Genomic DNA, 18,163 nt, shown 5'->3' with positions numbered 1-18,163 from the left:
TGCAATAAAACAACAGCTCAGATCCACATGCTGACACATGGACGGATACCAGTCAATTACTAATGGTGTAAAAAGAGAAAAGAAATTCATTCTGTTTTATACATATTCATAATGAAACTTGGAAGCAAATGTATATGAATAAATAAATACAATAAATACATAATATAAATGACAAAAATACAAAAAATAAATACACATATAGAAAACAATACATATTTAAATAAAAAAATAGTTAATACTTAAAGAAACAGTTCACCCAAAACTGAAAATTTACTTGTTTCACACCTTTATCGGTTTCTGAAACACAAAAGGAGATATTTTGAAGAAAGATGAAAACCTGTAATCATTGACCTTTATTTTTTTCTTACTACGTAAGTCTATGGTTACAGGATTTCAGTTTCTTCAAAATATTTTCTGTTGCTTTTAACAGAAGAAAGAAACTCATGAAAGTTTGGAACCACTCAAGGGTAATCAAAAATGAGTGAGTGAACTTTCATTTTTGGCAGAACTATCCATATAAATCTAAAAGCATACAAAAGTTTCATATTAAACCATATTTAAAAAGTAGCACAAATTAATTATAATATTTTACATAAGACAAAAAAATAACGATGAATGGATAAAACGGTTAAAAATCATATCGTGAACAAATTATTTTTTAACAGACTTGAATATATTTATGGAATGAGGAAATGCTGAAGAATGAGTGACAGGGACTTACAAAGGGAGAGAAGAAAGCAGGAAGCTAGCAGTAAAATTACAAAAACACACACACACACACACACACACACACGTCACCTGCAAAGTCATGCAGCATAGCAGAACTACCTTGCGTAACATTCATCTTATTAATATCTGTGCTTGAGAACGCATGCCTCCGGTGTCTGTTTCCTACATGAAAGATTGGCACTTTGACAAGCTCTACATAAATGTTTTGTTTACACAGACAGTCTTTTCAGTAATACCTCATCAAAAAACACTAAACTTTCCAAAGAATGAGACTCGAATTAAAACAAAGGGGAACTGAACCTTTCCTCTTAAATTTCCTACTTTGCATCTTAATACACCAGGTATCATCAAGTAACATAAAAGTGTGTACACTTGTACATTCTTGGCTTTAAGGGATACTTCTACCATTAATGAGGGGTATAATGTAAGTAATGTTCTGTTACGCAGACTGATGTGTTGGCTATAGGTTTCTTTATAGAAGTAATTAATTACTAATATCATAAATGTTGTATTTAAATTACTTTCCTAATTACTGTGTCTGATCAGTAATTTAATTAGAAGATAAATACTTAAAATATTTGAACCTCTTAAAGTCGTGCTATTTTGAGGTTTCAGCCTGGATTTTGCCTACCCAAATTCAAAAGCTTCCAAACTCCACATGCAACGGTGTAAATGCAAAAGTTTGGTATCATTTTAAAGAAAACTCTTTGAATTTTCATTAATCAAACTGTTGAAAGTGATTCAAATAATTGTATATGTTGTCTGTGTTATAATTAACCCCTCCAAAAAGAGGTGCTTTTTTTGTAAACTCAAATTTGAAAGTATACCTTTCAGGTTTTGTGCAATTCACAACCGTATATAAACAGAAAAGACCAAAATACAGAAGCTGTTCGTTAACAGATGTTATTTACAGTGCAGTTCACAATTTACACAACATAATGGGCCCTATCATACACCCGGCGCAATAAGACGCAAGACACATTTCTATGACGTGTTGCTATTTTTGAGATCAGCGCAACACAAATTTTCACATTTTCCACCATGTTGTTTAAATAGCAAATCCATTTGCGCCACTTTGTGGACTCATGGGTGTTTCGGTCTAGATAAGAGGCGTGTTGAGGCGCATTGTTGGCACGTTGCTATTTTGAGGAACTAAAATAGACTGCGCAATAGACCATTGTTGTGTGCCTCACTTACACATTGCTTAATACACACAAGATGTACAGCAATAGGCGAATATCTTTATTAATGAAAAGGAATTTAAGGAATTAAATATTACAAAATTATTATTTTCTGCATTCATGCCTTCATCTTGGTAGGCTTTTTCAGTTTATTCATGGCAATCTGCTTTTGTATAATGTTATTATCAGTGGTATTATTAATTGTTATTTGCATATTTTATTATTTTATTAATAACAAGCTTAGATTTGTCCACCTGTCAGGTTTTGGACCATATGGGGCATAGGATGTGTGTTTGGTTATAACTCAGTTTTTTGACTACACTTCGTTATTTTCATTTATTCGTTTGCTGGAAATTAGAACTGAAACTGTCCATGAAAGAAAGTGAAAGTGAAAGTAAAGAATGAGGAGGCTCGTTATCTCATTCTCGCGCTGCAGATGGCCTGTTTAACTGTTTTCTCGCCAGTGAAGCATTCAGTTTTTCCACTGGCGCGATGCAACTGACTCTTAAAGGGAATTTGAGATGAGACTCTGATTGGTTTATTCTCAAAACACACCTATAACTCATTAAGAGAATAAGCACAACCCTATTAGACCATGCGCCATGGTGCAAAGCGGATTTTTCATCCTTAAAATAACAAAAGTGGATTCGGATACACCCTTCAGATGTGCCCAATGTGTCATGAATTCTGAAAGTAATTATTATATTATTTGATTTCTCTTAAGATTTTTCAGTCACTGCTGTTAGTTTCCTTTAGTTTTTCCATTTATTGTGAATCTTTTTTATTTCATTTCACTTTTTTTGACCAGTATTTTTGGTCTCAGTTTGTTGACGTGTGTCAGGCTCCCTGGTAATGCAGTCCTATTTGCTATTGAATGTTGATCAAGGCGTAGCTATTAGAAGGAACTTCATCATACTGGTAGCGTTTGGGTAGCTCATTTCTGGTGTGACTGTTGCAGCTCCTGGATTTCCCCCTTCAGCCGACAACCAAACTTTGTCTATTTGTTAACACTGAGACTGTGAATGTGTGCATATTTAGATGTTGAAATGACTTTTACACTTGAGCGTGTTGAGGTGGCCTGTCTATTTACTGTTTATTTTGACAAGTGGTTTGGCTTTTATATTTAGGGACTGAGGTAAGCTTCCTTATTTTTCTGTAGACTGTTATAGGTAATATCATCCATTTTCTTTATAGGTTTCTGGTTTTGACCTGCGGCCACTCTGAAAAGTTGCTAAGTCTGCTACCACAACCCACTTATTTTTATTAATACGTTTAGTATTTTCTTTCTCTAGACTCAGGGATTAATATAGTCAATTGACTTGGATTTTATGAATCAGCAAAGATGACAGTTTCAGTTCACATTTAATCTCCATTATTGCTCTAGAAATGGATGGAAATGAAGGAAGATCCATAATAAAGCTAAATAAAATTTTTAAGTGAACTATCCCCTTATGAAACAATCTATACTGCAGGCTACTGCAGACCTACGTAGAACAAAAGAGAGCAGGAAAATTGAAAAAGTGAAAAACACTGAGCAAAAGCAGAAAGAGCTCTTGTAAAAGGCAAGATTACTTTTTTTAATGTCCAGAAAACAGGACATTTCAGGAAGCTAAAGTGTGAAAGCAGAGAGGATGTGATCATACGCAGATAATATGAAACCTCACCACTTCAGCGTCTGTCACGTGGGCTATTGGACAACTGAATTTTCCAGCTAGTTCAGCCACAGAGCGCTTTTTTACAACAGCATGCTCCTGAAATAAAGAAATATTCATGCACATATAAAAAATATTTGCTTTAATTTTCATTTCAACTTAAAACATCAAGTTAAACACTACATGAACCGGAGTTTTCACTACATGAAATCTAACATCTTGTGCAATGTATCATATTTATTTTCAATGAATGATTCAACAATTCACACATAAAACTTCATGTTTCATTTTTATAGGTGTATCATTTTTAAAAACCTATTCAGTGACATAATTTTGATGGCTGTTTGTTACACAATGTAATTGCTACAACATTCACCAGCGTCAGATTCCATTAAATGGTGATTTTTATCTTTACCATAAACATTAGACATATCTGAACTATAAACTGTCCTCCCAGTACTTCTGTTATTTAATTGTTTGTAACGAACTGAAAATGTGTAAAAACTGAATCTCTCAATCAAACGCAGATTTGAATGCAGCACTTCGAATCGCTTTGAATTAAGATCACGCTCTTTCCCAGAGATGGGTTGCAGCTGGAAGGGCATCCGCTGCGTAAAACATGTGCTCTATAAGTTGGCAGTTCATTCCGCTGTGGCGACCCTGGATTAATAAAGGGACTAAGCCAAAAATAAAATGAATGAATGTGCAGCTTACACTGAATGCATTAATGCAGGCGAAACAAACAGTAACAGAAAACACTAAGAGACTAATGCTAACCTTTTTTTTTATAATATATTTATTTATTGAGTTTTTTGCATTTACAGTTTAAAGCATTACATTACCCTACTACACTACACTACCCTACCACAACCACAGCATTGAAAGAAAAGAAAAAGAAAGGGAAAAAAAACAAAAGTTTCTGAGTTGACAGTGTATTTGTTCAGTCCATGTGTTATCATTTACCAGGCTTGGCAATATCTAAAAGAACGAATATACAAAAGAGGTGCATCTTAATACAAAAAAAAAGAATAATAGATTTTTTTTTTATAATAATAAAAACTAAACGGTCATATCCTCTTGAATCACAAAACCTTCCAGATATATCAAAGCCATCATTATATTTTACAGGGAAGCCAAAATGCTTTCACACACTTGATCTGAATGACGCGAAGGGCGATCTCTCTGCAATTGTTATAAATGTTGGATTAACCTACAAGTTCAAAAAAGGTATTAATCCGCGGGTCACGTGCGTTCCGAACTGTGGGGTTTGATCTGTTACACCCCTTTACATTGTAATCCTTTGTCCTAACAACATGCTACATGACGAGATTTGCAATCATAAGCAATTGGGCCATTTAAAATACAGCCATTTAGAAGCACAGAATGGTGCACTTACTGCACTCCAACAAAATGCTAAGGTTTACAATCTAATAATACATATTAAACCTCTTCAGGATTATTAAACATGCTGAATCACTGATATTTGTTGGCTTGCATTGAGTCGCAGTTCTAAATTTAAATTTTAAATGGTTTATTTTATTTTCAAGATCTGAGGTGAACTATCTGCTGCTGCTTTCACTAGTATGCCAATACATGTGTTATGAAGCGGACAGGAGACAGAGGTAAGGAAACGTTAGGGTGTTTATTAAATGACAACAAGGAGCACATGAAGGATAGCCAGGAGGATCAGGAATGATGTTGGGGTCTTTTCCTCCGTGGCTGGGTAACAGGAATACACGAGGATGGACAGCACACACCAGATACAGCTGACAGAGGATGACACAGACTTGGAAGGACTGGAAGACAGGACGATTCGGGTGGACCAGGAAGACTAGGAGGAATACAAAGAGAACAGGTAAGTAAAGCGTTTGTTTTAGCTGAGGATGACTACGCTGAGTGGTCGCTCAGTTGTCCGCTTTCGTCGAGACGAGCCCGGACAATGAGCGACTGGAGTGCTGTGCTTTTATCTGGTGCTCGTGAATGTGATGCAGCTGTGTGCTCATTAGAAGTCAGGTGATGGTGATCTTCGTGAGTGGGGATCGTGAGAGCCTGACCAATCCGTGACAGTACCCCCCCTCCCCAGGGCCCGCTCCTGAGGGCCGACACCTCCGACGCCGTGGTGGTCTCCCTCTGCCTCTAGGCGCTGGGAACTCAGGGTGGCTCTCATGAAACTCCACCATGAGACTAGGATCGAGAATATCAGCTCTGGGAACCCATGTCCTTTCTTCGGGGCCGTACCCTTCCCAGTCCACCAGGTACTCCAACTGGCCACCACGACGTCGGGAACGCAAGATCTCCTTCACTGCGTAGACGGCTCCTTCTTCTAGGAGCAGTGGAGGAGGGGGTTCCTCTTCGTGGTCAGGCTCTGTGGAGGGAAGAACAGGATCGTGATAGGGTTTCAGGAGTGATACGTGGAATGTAGGGTGAATACGGTAGTGAGAGGGTAATTGTAGTTTGTAGGTGACGGGGTTAACCTGTTCCACGATGGTGAAGGGACCAACAAATCGGGGACTTAACTTGCGAGAGGGCAGTCGCATGCGTATGTCCCGGGTGGATAGCCACACCTTTTGTCCGGGTGTGTATCTGGGTTCTTCAGACCTTCTTCTATCGGCGGTTACCTTGCTTCGACGGACTGCCCTCTGCAGATGTTGATGAGCCTCGTCCCAGACTCTCTCGCTCTCCCGGAACCAGTGATCCACTGCGGGGACATCAGATGGTTCGCCATCCCAGGGAAAGAGCGGTGGTTGGAAGCCCAGGACGCACTGGAATGGCGTGAGTCCGGTGGAGGGTTGCCGCAGTGAATTTTGGGCATATTCTGCCCAGCCCAAATACTGGCTCCAGGAGCTCTGGTGACCACTGCAGAAGGTCCTCAGGAACCGTCCCACCTCCTGAATCTTCCTCTCTGTCTGCCCGTTGGTTTGGGGATGATATCCAGAAGAGAGGCTGACGGCCACACCTAGGAGCTTGAAGAAGGCTTTCCATAGACGTGAGATGAACTGTGGACCTCTGTCCGACACAATATCTTCTGGAATACCAAATGACCTGAAGACTTGATTAAAGATATTGTCGGCTGTTTCAAAGGCTGTGGGAAGACCTTTCAGAGGGATTAGTTTGACAAACTTTGAGAATCTATCTACGATGACTAGAATACAGGTATTACCTTCTGACGAGGGGAGGTCAGTGATAAAGTCCACTCCTAGGTGTGACCAGGGACGGTTCGGAATCGGCAAGGGATGGAGCTTTCCAGCGGGTAGATGACGTGGGCTCTTGGATTGGGCACAGTCCTTACAGCCCTGAACATATTGCCTCACATCCCTTGCCATGTTTGGCCACCAGAATCGTTGGGATACTAGCGAGAGAGTATTGTTGATCCCTGGATGTCCAGTGCCTAGCGAGGTATGTAAGGAGTGGATCAGATCTACCCGGTGTTCAGGTGGTATGAACTGCCGATGAGGAGGGCATCCCGGCGGAGCAGGGGCTTCCGGAGTGGCAACGACTGGAGGAGCGTTCCAGGTGATCGGACAAATGGAGATGTGTTCGGGAAGAATCTTCGTTGGGAGTTCTTCATGATCGTGATGCTCGTGTAAACGAGAGAGAGCGTCTGCTCTTAGATTCTTGGGTCCTGGACGATAGGAAATGGAGAAATCAAACGTGAGAAGAAAAGTGACCATCTGGCTTGACGTGGACATAGTCTCTTGGCCTCTTTGATATATTGGAGGTTTTTGTGATCTGTGATCACCTGGAACGGATGTTTGGCTCCCTCCAACCAGTGACGCCACTCCTCCAAGGCTAGCTTGATTGCTAGAAGCTCCCTGTCTCCTATGCTGTAATTCTGCTCCGCCGGGCTCAACTTCCGAGAGAAATAGGCACAGGGATGCAGTCGGGGCGGTGTATCATGATGTTGGGATAATACTGCCCCGACGCCGGTGGTGGATGCGTCCACTTCCACCACGAAAGGAAGATTTGGGTCAGGATGAGTCAGGAGTGGGGCCCTTGTGAACTCCTTCTTAAGAAGGCGGAAGGCTGCGGCTGCTTCTTTGGTCCACTCCAGTCCTTTGGGTTTACCCTTGAGGAGATTAGTGAGAGGTGATGTAATCCTGCTGTAGTCCTTGATAAACCGTCTATAAAAGTTAGCAAACCCAAGAAACCTCTGGAGCTCCTTAATGGAAGTGGGTTCTGACCAGGATAGAACAGCCTCAATTTTCTTCCCATCCATACGTATACCGGTTTGGTCAATGATGTATCCCAAGAAATGAATCGACTTCTGGTGGAATGAGCATTTCTCCGCTTTGAGGTAGAGGTGATGTTCTCTCAATGTGTGTAGGACCTCCGCAACGTGTTGGCGATGTTCGGCCTCACTCCGGGAGTAAATGAGGATGTCATCTATGTACACTATTACAAAGTGGTGAAGAAACTCCCGGAGGACTTCATGAATGAAGTTTTGGAATACGGAGGGGGCGTTGACCAGACCGTAAGGCATGACCTCATATTCATAGTGGCCAGTAGGGGTCACGAATGCTGTCTTCCATTGGTCCCCCTCACGTATTCTTATCAGATTATACGCGCTGCGGAGGTCCAATTTAGTGAAGACTTTAGCTTCTCGGAGCTGTTCCAAAGCGGCTGGTACCAGAGGAAGGGGATATCGGTATTTTACTGTACCGTTATTTAGGACCCTGTAGTCGATGCATGGACGCAGCCCTCCGTCCTTCTTGGCCACAAAGAAGAAGCTTGAGGCGGCTGGTGATTTTGAGTGACGTATGTACCCCTGACTCAGAGCCTCCCTTATGTAATCTTCCATTGCCTGATTCTCTGGAAGCGAGAGCGGGTAGATCCTACCTCTTGGCAACTGGGCATCTGGAACTAGGTCGATCGCGCAGTCCCATGGCCGATGCGGCGGTAGCTGGGAAGCTCTCTTGGGGCAGAAGACATCATGAAAGGAGCTGTACTCCTTAGGAATGTGGATAGACTGCTTCTCAGGAGGACTCTCGACCGATGTTGTAAACAAAGAAATGGGGTTCCGACCTTGAAGAGGGAGATTTGGAAAACAGGTAGGTGTACATCCAGATCCCCATTTCTTTATCTCTCCTGTGCCCCAAGAGATGATGGGATCGTGCTTCACCAGCCACGGGCGCCCTAGAATGATGTCCATATTTGCACCCTCCAGAACCAGAAATTGAATCCTCTCTTGATGTAACAACCCCACTTGAAGAAGGATGTCTTCGCATTGTCGATGGATACGGGTCGAAGATCGAGTGCACTGGGTTATCGGTTGTATCTGGTATATATGCGAGGACGCCTCAGTACGTAGGTGGAGTTGACGACAGAGGGATTGGGAGATGAAGTTCCCTGCTGACCCGGAGTCGATGAGGGCTGTGACAAGGAGAGAAATAGAGGCAGTAGTTATTTGTACGGTGGTAGTAAGTGGTTTACATTGTTCAATATTCGTACTGAATACACTCACTGAAGTCCGAATGGGACGAAGGGGACACTCCATACGGGTGTGTCCACTGACACCGCAGTATAGACACAGACCCCGGGTCAGCCTCCTCTGTCGTTCCGCTGATGTCAGTCTTCCAGACTCTATTATCATGGGTTCTGGTTCTGGAGAGGCTGTTGACTCAGGCGATTGGAGGAGTGCAGACGAGGGGGTGATGGTGTCCTGTTGATAGGAACGGAGACGATCGGAACATCGGAGAGAATGTTGGATGAATCTCTCCAGACCCATAGTATCATCTAATGTGGCCAGCTGGATTCGGAGAGTGGGTTCCAAGCCGAGCCGGTACGTGGTCAACAACGATCTCTCATTCCATCCACTTGCAGCTGCTAGAGTGCGAAACCGGAGAGCATATTCCTGTGTAGATAGAGTACCTTGCTTTAGATGATACAGCTGCTCTCCAGCGGCTACTTCCCCATCAGAACGTCCAACACCTCTTTGAAATACTCCGTGAAGGTAGTGATGGAATTCATGACCGGCCCGGCTTGGTTCCAGATCGTCTCAGCCCATTTAAGTGCAGGCCCAGAGAGTAGTGATACGATGTAGGCGATCTTTGACTTATCTGTGGGATATAGAGAAGGTTGCATTTCGAATATGAGGGAACATTGTAACAGAAAACCATTGCACTCCCCCGCTCCGCCTGAGTAGGGCGCTGGTCGGGCCATGGGACTGGAAGGAAGGGCCGAAGAAGAAACTGTGGAGGCGGAAGTGCTCGGTGCTGGTGGTGCGTTGGAAAGTGGAGCTGGTGGCTGTAGAATCCGCTTCAACTGGTCCACCAGCTCTTGAAAGTGATCGGGGGTGCTCATGTTGTCGTCGTTATGGGTCCGGGCTTCTGTTATGAAGCGGACAGGAGACAGAGGTAAGGAAACGTTAGGGTGTTTATTAAATGACAACAAGGAGCACATGAAGGATAGCCAGGAGGATCAGGAATGATGTTGGGGTCTTTTCCTCCGTGGCTGGGTAACAGGAATACACGAGGATGGACAGCACACACCAGATACAGCTGACAGAGGATGACACAGACTTGGAAGGACTGGAAGACAGGACGATTCGGGTGGACCAGGAAGACTAGGAGGAATACAAAGAGAACAGGTAAGTAAAGCGTTTGTTTTAGCTGAGGATGACTACGCTGAGTGGTCGCTCAGTTGTCCGCTTTCGTCGAGACGAGCCCGGACAATGAGCGACTGGAGTGCTGTGCTTTTATCTGGTGCTCGTGAATGTGATGCAGCTGTGTGCTCATTAGAAGTCAGGTGATGGTGATCTTCGTGAGTGGGGATCGTGAGAGCCTGACCAATCCGTGACAACATGTCATGTGAAATGGCATTTAACTCACATTGTTAGCATTTAACACTGAATAAAGCACATGAGGTGTATCTGAGGTAACCATTGTGAGTTTATCCTGTTGTTTAGCTCCAAGAAATAGAAGCTATTTCTAAAATATAAATTTCAGGTGTTGGTTAGGACAAAAACTCCTATTAATTTGGAAAATATTTCTTCTATCACGTCTCGTTGCTTTTATTTAGAACATGATTTAAATCAGCCTTTGTTGGTGTCGTCAATCTGGCAACCTGCTCTAGCGTGTGTTTTAAACCAGGGGTGCAATACCTAGTTCAACCACTGGGTGTCAAACTTACATACTGCACCTTTGACATTAGCATTATAACTAGTAAGTATCATGTTAGTAACTAACATTATCTTATTGTAAAGTGCCACCTGCAAAACCTATTTGTTCCAGCTATGACATCTCAGTCTACTAGTAAAGATTTATAATCACAAGCCCTTAAGACCTGTAATGTGGATTCCACAGAGAAGGCTGAGAAAATGTCTTGTTTTTCACCACAGGAAACCGCTAGAGTCATGAACACTCAGAGCAAAGTGATGAAAAGAGCGCATTTCCGAAGAAACTGTTTGAGAAAGTGGTCTTTGGGCCGTGTAAGTATCCTCAGGGGCACAGAGGCTCAGTTGGGTATGACTTCAGGCCGCTGTTATCATGGTGCTCTGTCCATCTATAACCATTAGTGCTCTCGCTATCAGTGAAGGGAAGCCAGCTCTGCCTTGTCGACAGTGATAGTGTGGTATTTTTGGGGTGAGGGAACGTCTATAGACTCTTACAAGTGTTTGTCGTCAATGGCGTTCAGTCTCAGAGCTGTGGGAAGCCACGAACACTGAGCTGCAAGCATTTTATACACTGCAGGATGTCGGTTATACAATGATGTGGCAACTTAAATATTAAAGAAGAAAAGTCAAAAACAGGAAGCTTGAGCAAGTCAGGAGCTTCAATTCATGAGTTGTGTCAGTTCAAACAATTTTTGAGCAAAGTTTAGTTTGAGTGCATTAAAAAAAATGAAATTTGGTTGCATATTTTGCATGTGGGTCAAAGTCGAGGCATGCTATTTTGGTGACTGCTTTAAATTGAATTTACAAAAGTTATTATGTATAGATAAAAGACATTAAATGCAAGTTAAATGTCAGTATTTAAAAAAAATTTGTGAAAATATAATGTCAAAATTGGTGAAATAGTGTTTCATCATTCAGTTTAACAGATATATTCATGAAAAAATTAAATAACATACTTATTCTGAACTGTACATAAATATATAAAAGTGATTATGCAAAATGTTATTGTAAATTCTTCAAAACTTCTTGCTGATAAATGGGTAAAACTGACTTTATGAGTGGGTCATTGACTGATTAACTCATCTGATTCATTAAAAAAAGATTCATCCAGGAATGATGCAAGGGACTGATGTGTTTATGGGTGAGTCATTGAATCATAAGCTCAACTGATTCATTTAAAACAAAAGCCCATTTTACACATTACAGACCGGAAAGAGATCATGTGTGAAAAGGCCTATTTTGAAAATACTGTAAATTCGTTCCAGCAATTTTCCAGAAAGAGAAGTTGTAACATTACCGGTAATTTGCCGGAATGCTGCACTGTGTGAACGCAAAAGGAAAATTGCTGAAAAGAGCAAGTTCACATTTAGAACGCGCTGACGTCTACTCCAGCCAATCAGACCATTCAGACGCATTCGCATCCACGCTGTTTATGAAAATAAAAGCCTTTGAATATTTTTCCAGACACATTTAGCTGCTAGATGTTAGTCAGATAATGTTTCTATGTTCCTTCTTAATGCCAACTGTGGAAAAAATATTGATAAAATGCTTATGACAATCCGCCGTTTGTTTATGTTCAAGCTCTGCTTCAGTTGCTTGACGCGTGTGCATGTGAAGTAAAGGAGTGCTGTATTGAGCGCTGGCACACACACATATTATGTACATCTCGACATGCGAAAGTGTTCCTCCATGTTTTCCTCGAAGTTGTTCACAATGCTTATCCATCCACAGAATTTGTAGAGTAGTCAAATGTGTAAACATTTAGCTGCGGTTAGCGCTTCTGCCTTTAGATGTCTCCGGGACAAAGCATCTGCTTGACTGCCCAAGCTTTAAATAAAAAGGGAAACCATCAACAAAAGCTAGACCACTTCTATGTTTATAAATACAAGCGTGGCCATTTAGAGCTCATTTCTGATTAATGATGTCAGAAATTTACAGTTTTTTTGGAATGGATGTGTGAATGGTCTTTTCCGGAAAAATTCCTTGCCTGTGTTAACAGTGCTTTTTTGAATTTACCGGTAAAGTCGTTCCAGAAATTCACTGGATATTTACTCGTATCACTGTGTGAAAGGGGCTAAAGATTCATCCAAGAATGAAAGCAAGTGGCTGATGTCTTTATGGGTGAGTCGTTGAATCATTAGCTCAACTGATTCATTCAAAAACACTGATTCACCCAGGAACAAGTGGCTGCTGTCTGTATAAATGAGTCACTGAATAATTTACTTACTTTTAGATTACTTTTATTATGTTGATAGAGTGGACTAACCAGTAGGAATAAACATTTTCTGTAAAAAGTTACTTTTTTTTTTTAAATGTTTGAAATTATTAATATTTTAAGTAAATATACATTCCTAAAAGCAATATGACATGTTTTAATCCAATAATTTATGTAAAACTTTTAGCTGGATTTCGAACCTGAACCTTAACTACACAAAAACACCACAAGCATAAACAAATTCAGATTTCTGTTGTGTTGTTTTGTCTTTTTTTTTTTAAGTGAGTTTGGTAGCAGCGACGCAGTAGCGCAGTAGGTAGTGCTGTTGCCTCACAGCAAGAAGGTCGCTGGTTTGAGCATCGGCTGGGTGAGTTGGCGTTTCTGTGTGGAGTTTGCATGTTCTCCCTGCATTTGCATGGGTTTCCTTCGGGTGCTCCAGTTTCCCCCACAGTCCAAACACATGTGGTACAGGTGAATTGGGAAGGCTAAATTGTCCGTAGTGTATGAGTGTGAGTGAGTGTGTATGGGTTGCGGCTGGAAGGGCGTAAAACATGTGCTGGATAAGTTGGCAGTTCATTCTGCTGTGGCGACCCCTTATTAATATAGGAACTAAGCCGAAAAGAAACCGAATGAATGAATGAATGAATGAATAAATTTGGTAGCAGTTTTAAAAATAGAGACACAATGGCCTTACTTACAATGGCTAAATAAGAAACCTGGTAGATGCTTGCAAGGTTAAAAAAAAAACATATTTTTTTCCCTCCCAGCTTCTTTCTGTCTGCTCTTGTCAATCCCGCATGTGTCTGCAGCCCATGTGTTGCAGCTCCACTAGATCCAGTCCTCTTTAAGATAAAAGCATTCCATCCCATCATGACATCACTTGCCCTATTTAGTGCCCAAGATGGAGAGAAAAAAAGCTGGTTCTGTGAAAACGCTTGTTTCTATTTAAAACTCCAGCCATGTTTAGGATTTACTGATATATCAGTGAATGCCTCAGTCTTTGATATTCTGAGTTTCTCCACATGCTATTATTGAAAAATCTGAAATGACTGATAACAGAAACAGATATGAGCAATTTGGCTCATATCATATTTATTTTGTCACTCGGTTCACCTCATAGCCCAGCCTGAGAAAGTACAACCTCCTATAAACATTCACAAAAATGTGTAGTGTCACTGACAAATTAACAAATGAACTCTAACCGCCAAAAACAACACAGAGAGATGTTGAGGGTCTGACCGGAGACTGTCCCGCTCCATTTTAACAACAGCAACTGAGAAAACACTGATTTTGATCAAGATCCCCTCTGTAATACATTTTTTAAAGATTAAAAAGTGACATTAATTAAAGTGATAGAAACACAGACAGTATCAAATATTTCTTTCCTGCTCTGTGAGAAAATTTTATAAAGACCTCAAAATGTTCTGCCACTGAACAGTAACTGAGACATTTTTGTCATGATTGCTTATTTGGTGGGCCACCAGGGCCAGGAAAGACTGGCCCAAACACAGATCAGACCTCAGAATCACTGCTTTATTTTAAATAGATTTTATTAAACGATCACCTATAGTTTGCTCTTCATTTCATAGATTTTCTGTTTGGTTATGCTGCTCATATTACTGTTTACAGTATATTAGAGCAATCGTATTTCAGCAATCGTCTTGCCTTTCACCTAAAAGAAATATGACTGGAGGCCTTCAGAATCAGCAAGTGCAGCGTCTGTAGCATTAAATAAACGCCATTGAACCTCTTAATTTAATCAATCGGATTTCCAGTTAGCTACACTGGGACCATCTAGCAGGTGCAAGACAACATCAGCATTTTCCCATTCTTTGATTGGATGTTCAAACCTTGCAATCAGCATTACTTTAAAAAAACAACAACTTTATTGTCACAGTATTATTGTTGTAGATTATTAGTGCATTCTATAAAAACACTAGCCATCTTTAAATGTAAAAGTCATGAACAGTGTTGCCAACTTAGCAACTTTGTCTCTATATTTACTAACCTCTCTAGTAACAAAATTTCAAAAAAGCAACAAGCGACAAATCTAGCAACTTTTTTTTGGTGTTACTGGAGATTTTTATAGACTCTCATGTGTTCGTACTGTATCATTCCTACTCTTCTCAATGAGCTGCGGGTAATGCCGTCGGCCCCAGCCCCACCTCAAAGCGCTCACAGGTGGCTCATTCCTCCACATCCCTCCCACCTGCAGCCTGAGAGCAGATCATTCTTTGCGTACCAATGGCAAATGATTTAGCAAGCTAGTGTGAGGTATTTTCCTTGTACAGTCAAACCAATCTGCTTCTCCTTTGTTTTAAATTGAATAATTTAATTTGGCTGTTTATTATTTTTTTGTTTACAATCACAGAGATTTTAGCGAGTGTTGTCTGAGTTTATTATGTCTGAGAGATTACTGCAAATTCACTACACAACTATACTGATATACTGTATTCAAACAGCAATAAATTCAACTAAATTGACATGCATGTATAAAGCGTAGTGCAAATATAATTCCCGCTTATTAAAAAAAGCTTTACAGCTCTCAGGAGAAACTGCTGGACGTGATGACATCAGTAACAAGCAAACTGACGTATGACGTAATCTAGCAACATTTAGCGACTTTTCGAGCTGAGCTTAGCACCTTTACAGTTAAAATTGTTGGCAACACTGGTCATCAATAAACTTAGTGTAAAACAACCACACACTCCTCAGCAGTGGCAAAAGACAAAATACTTTTTTTAATCTCTGTCTGCGTTGTATTTTGATTATATTTCCCAGATATAAAGCCACGTTTAACTTTACGTAAGAATATCTCACTATCCCGAGTAAAACTGTAACTATTACCCTGTCATATTCCCTGGTAACAGAGCTGCTCGCGAGAGCAAACGGGCAGAAGACTCGCATGAGCATGAGAGTCATATAGGGTATGCTAAAACATGTACAGTAATAAACTTTTCTTTATCTTGAATGAACTATTTTAATGTTGCTTGCTCACTTTCCTGGTGTTTACTAGTATTTTGCTCCTGCGGTGCACTGACAGATAAAAATGAAATACCATAGAATCAGCTTTGTTAAATAGTTAGATCAACTTTAAATTGTACACAATCTCTTTATTTGAACAACTATACTTTGGATACTTTTTGGACTCTTTTTAAAATGTTTCTAGTTGCATTTCTTGCATTAGAAATAGCATATATTTTTATACTACAGGAGTTACCTGTTTGTGTTGCAATGCCAAGTTAGACTGTAACATTATTTTTGGTTACTATTACCGTATTATCATTATGATGGAATTCAGAGATGGATTAATTCATGTAGGACGACACTGAAGGTCTAGTTCCCCCAATTCAGTTTAATTCATACGTCTCAGAATTGAGTTTGTATCTTGCAATTTTGAGTTGTTAAATTGAAGTTTATAGCTGATAATTTAAAGGAAAAAGGGCATTGTTGAGATTTAGAACAATTACAGAATTATAATGTAAACTTGGAAACAATAATTGTATCTTGGTTTAAATCTCACAATTTTGAGAAAATATAAACTGGATGTTTTTCCAGCAAATTCTGATTCCATATCCAGTTGAAGTCAGAATTATTAGCCCCCCTTTGAATTTTTTTTTTCTTTTTGAAATATTTTCCAAATGATGTTTAACAGACCAATTTTTACCTTTTTTTTATTAATGACCCTAACCTGCCTAGTTAACCTTATAACCTAGTTAGCCTTTAAATGTCACTTTAAGCTGTATTGAAGTGTCTTGAAAAAGATCTAGTCAAATATTAATTACTGTCATCATGGCAAAGATAAACTAATTCAGCTATTAGAGATGAGTTATTAAAACTATTATGTTTAGAAATGTGTTGAAAAAATCTTCTCTCCAGTTAGGGTAATTTGTCAAGTTATTGTATAACGATGGTTTGTTCTGAAGACTATCGAAAAAAAAATATAGCTATATGATATATAAATAAACATCATTTGGGAAATATTTAAAAAAGAAAAAAAATTCAAAGACGGGCTAATAATTCTGAATTCAACTATATATATATATATATATATATATATATATATATATATATATATATATATATATATATATATATATATATATATCCGCACCTCGAAAATATGATCTGAATATTATCTGATATTTCAAAATTCATAGGAAGTTGCAAAATATGAAATTATGAGATTTAAACTTTTTGAACTAAGATTTAAAAAATTTGCAGGATTTTAATTTGGAATTGAGAAAAATTCTCAAAACTCCTAGTTTAAATTTCTGGCCAAAATTGTATTTGTATTGAGTTAAAACCTGCAGTTGACCTGCAATTCTAAGTTTATATCTTGACATCCTGAGAAAATATCTTGATATATCTTGATATTCTAAGAATTGTGGGATATTAAGTGAGACATTTATTGAGTTATCCCAGCAGGCACAGTATGTCAACATGTTGTCAGATTGACGTTGTACCCCAGCATCGTGGGGACGTTGCATTTTCTTTAGAAATGAAAATCGGGTTGATGTCAGTCCGACGTCAATGTCCAACCTAAAATCAACCAAATATCAAGGTCTACTGATGCTATAGCTTTATGTTGTGTGTACATTACTGCTAAGTCTATCAGATGTCGAATTTTGGTTTCCATACGTGACGAATAAATGTCAGTATTTGACGTCAATATGACTTGTCCTTGCACGTTGCCTAGACATTGAATTTTGGTCACCTGATGTCATGACCTAAATCTAATCTAAATATTAACTTCTTGTGTTGTGTGCCTGCTGGGATAGATGTAAACTCTGAATTGTGAGAGGAAAAAACATGGAAATTCTGTTTACATCTTGCAATTCTGTTTTTATTTCTCAGATTTATGGATCTATATCTTGTATCCTGAGGAAAAAAAAAACTTATTTTAATGTTTTTATCCAGTGGTGGAGACAGACTTAGCTTAAAAACGTGCGCATAACTCACAAATGCTTTTGAAAGGTTTAAAGCATGGCTGCGTGTTTCATATGTTAAGCACAGGGCGGTGAGCTCATTACTACTCATTTAAGGCAGGGTGCGGGCAGCTTTTCCCTTGAGACCCAGTGGGTGGTGATTTACAGCATGTGTGTGTGTATGCAGCTGTGTCTTTACTTTTAACACACACACACCTGCAGCGATGACCCCTGATGATGACATCACCACTGCCGTCGTCACTAATAGCGTCTCCCACACTTTTACCACCTTAATAAACACTGTTTCAGATTCATTCCAAAGCTTACTTTACTACAGTTGGCAGCTG

General features: G+C 39.8%; 1 protein-coding gene across 3 annotated transcripts in view; it reads right to left on the bottom strand.

The window, feature by feature from the left end:
• Positions 1-18,163, bottom strand: part of dub (duboraya) — a 36,635-nt gene that overhangs the window by 5,935 nt on the left and 12,537 nt on the right. For 2 of the 3 annotated variants that reach the window (XM_056446974.1, XM_056446973.1), the window contains exon 2: positions 3,575-3,661. The exons of the other annotated variant lie outside the window; for it this stretch is intronic. In XM_056446974.1, the coding sequence (XP_056302949.1) occupies positions 3,575-3,661 (87 nt within the window). The remainder of the gene's footprint in view (positions 1-3,574; positions 3,662-18,163) is intronic. 3 annotated transcript variants of the gene reach the window in all.

This window comes from Danio aesculapii, chromosome 21 (assembly GCF_903798145.1).
Source record: "Danio aesculapii chromosome 21, fDanAes4.1, whole genome shotgun sequence".
Lineage (NCBI taxonomy): Eukaryota > Metazoa > Chordata > Actinopteri > Cypriniformes > Danionidae > Danio > Danio aesculapii.
This window is presented reverse-complemented; position numbering and strand designations above follow the sequence as displayed.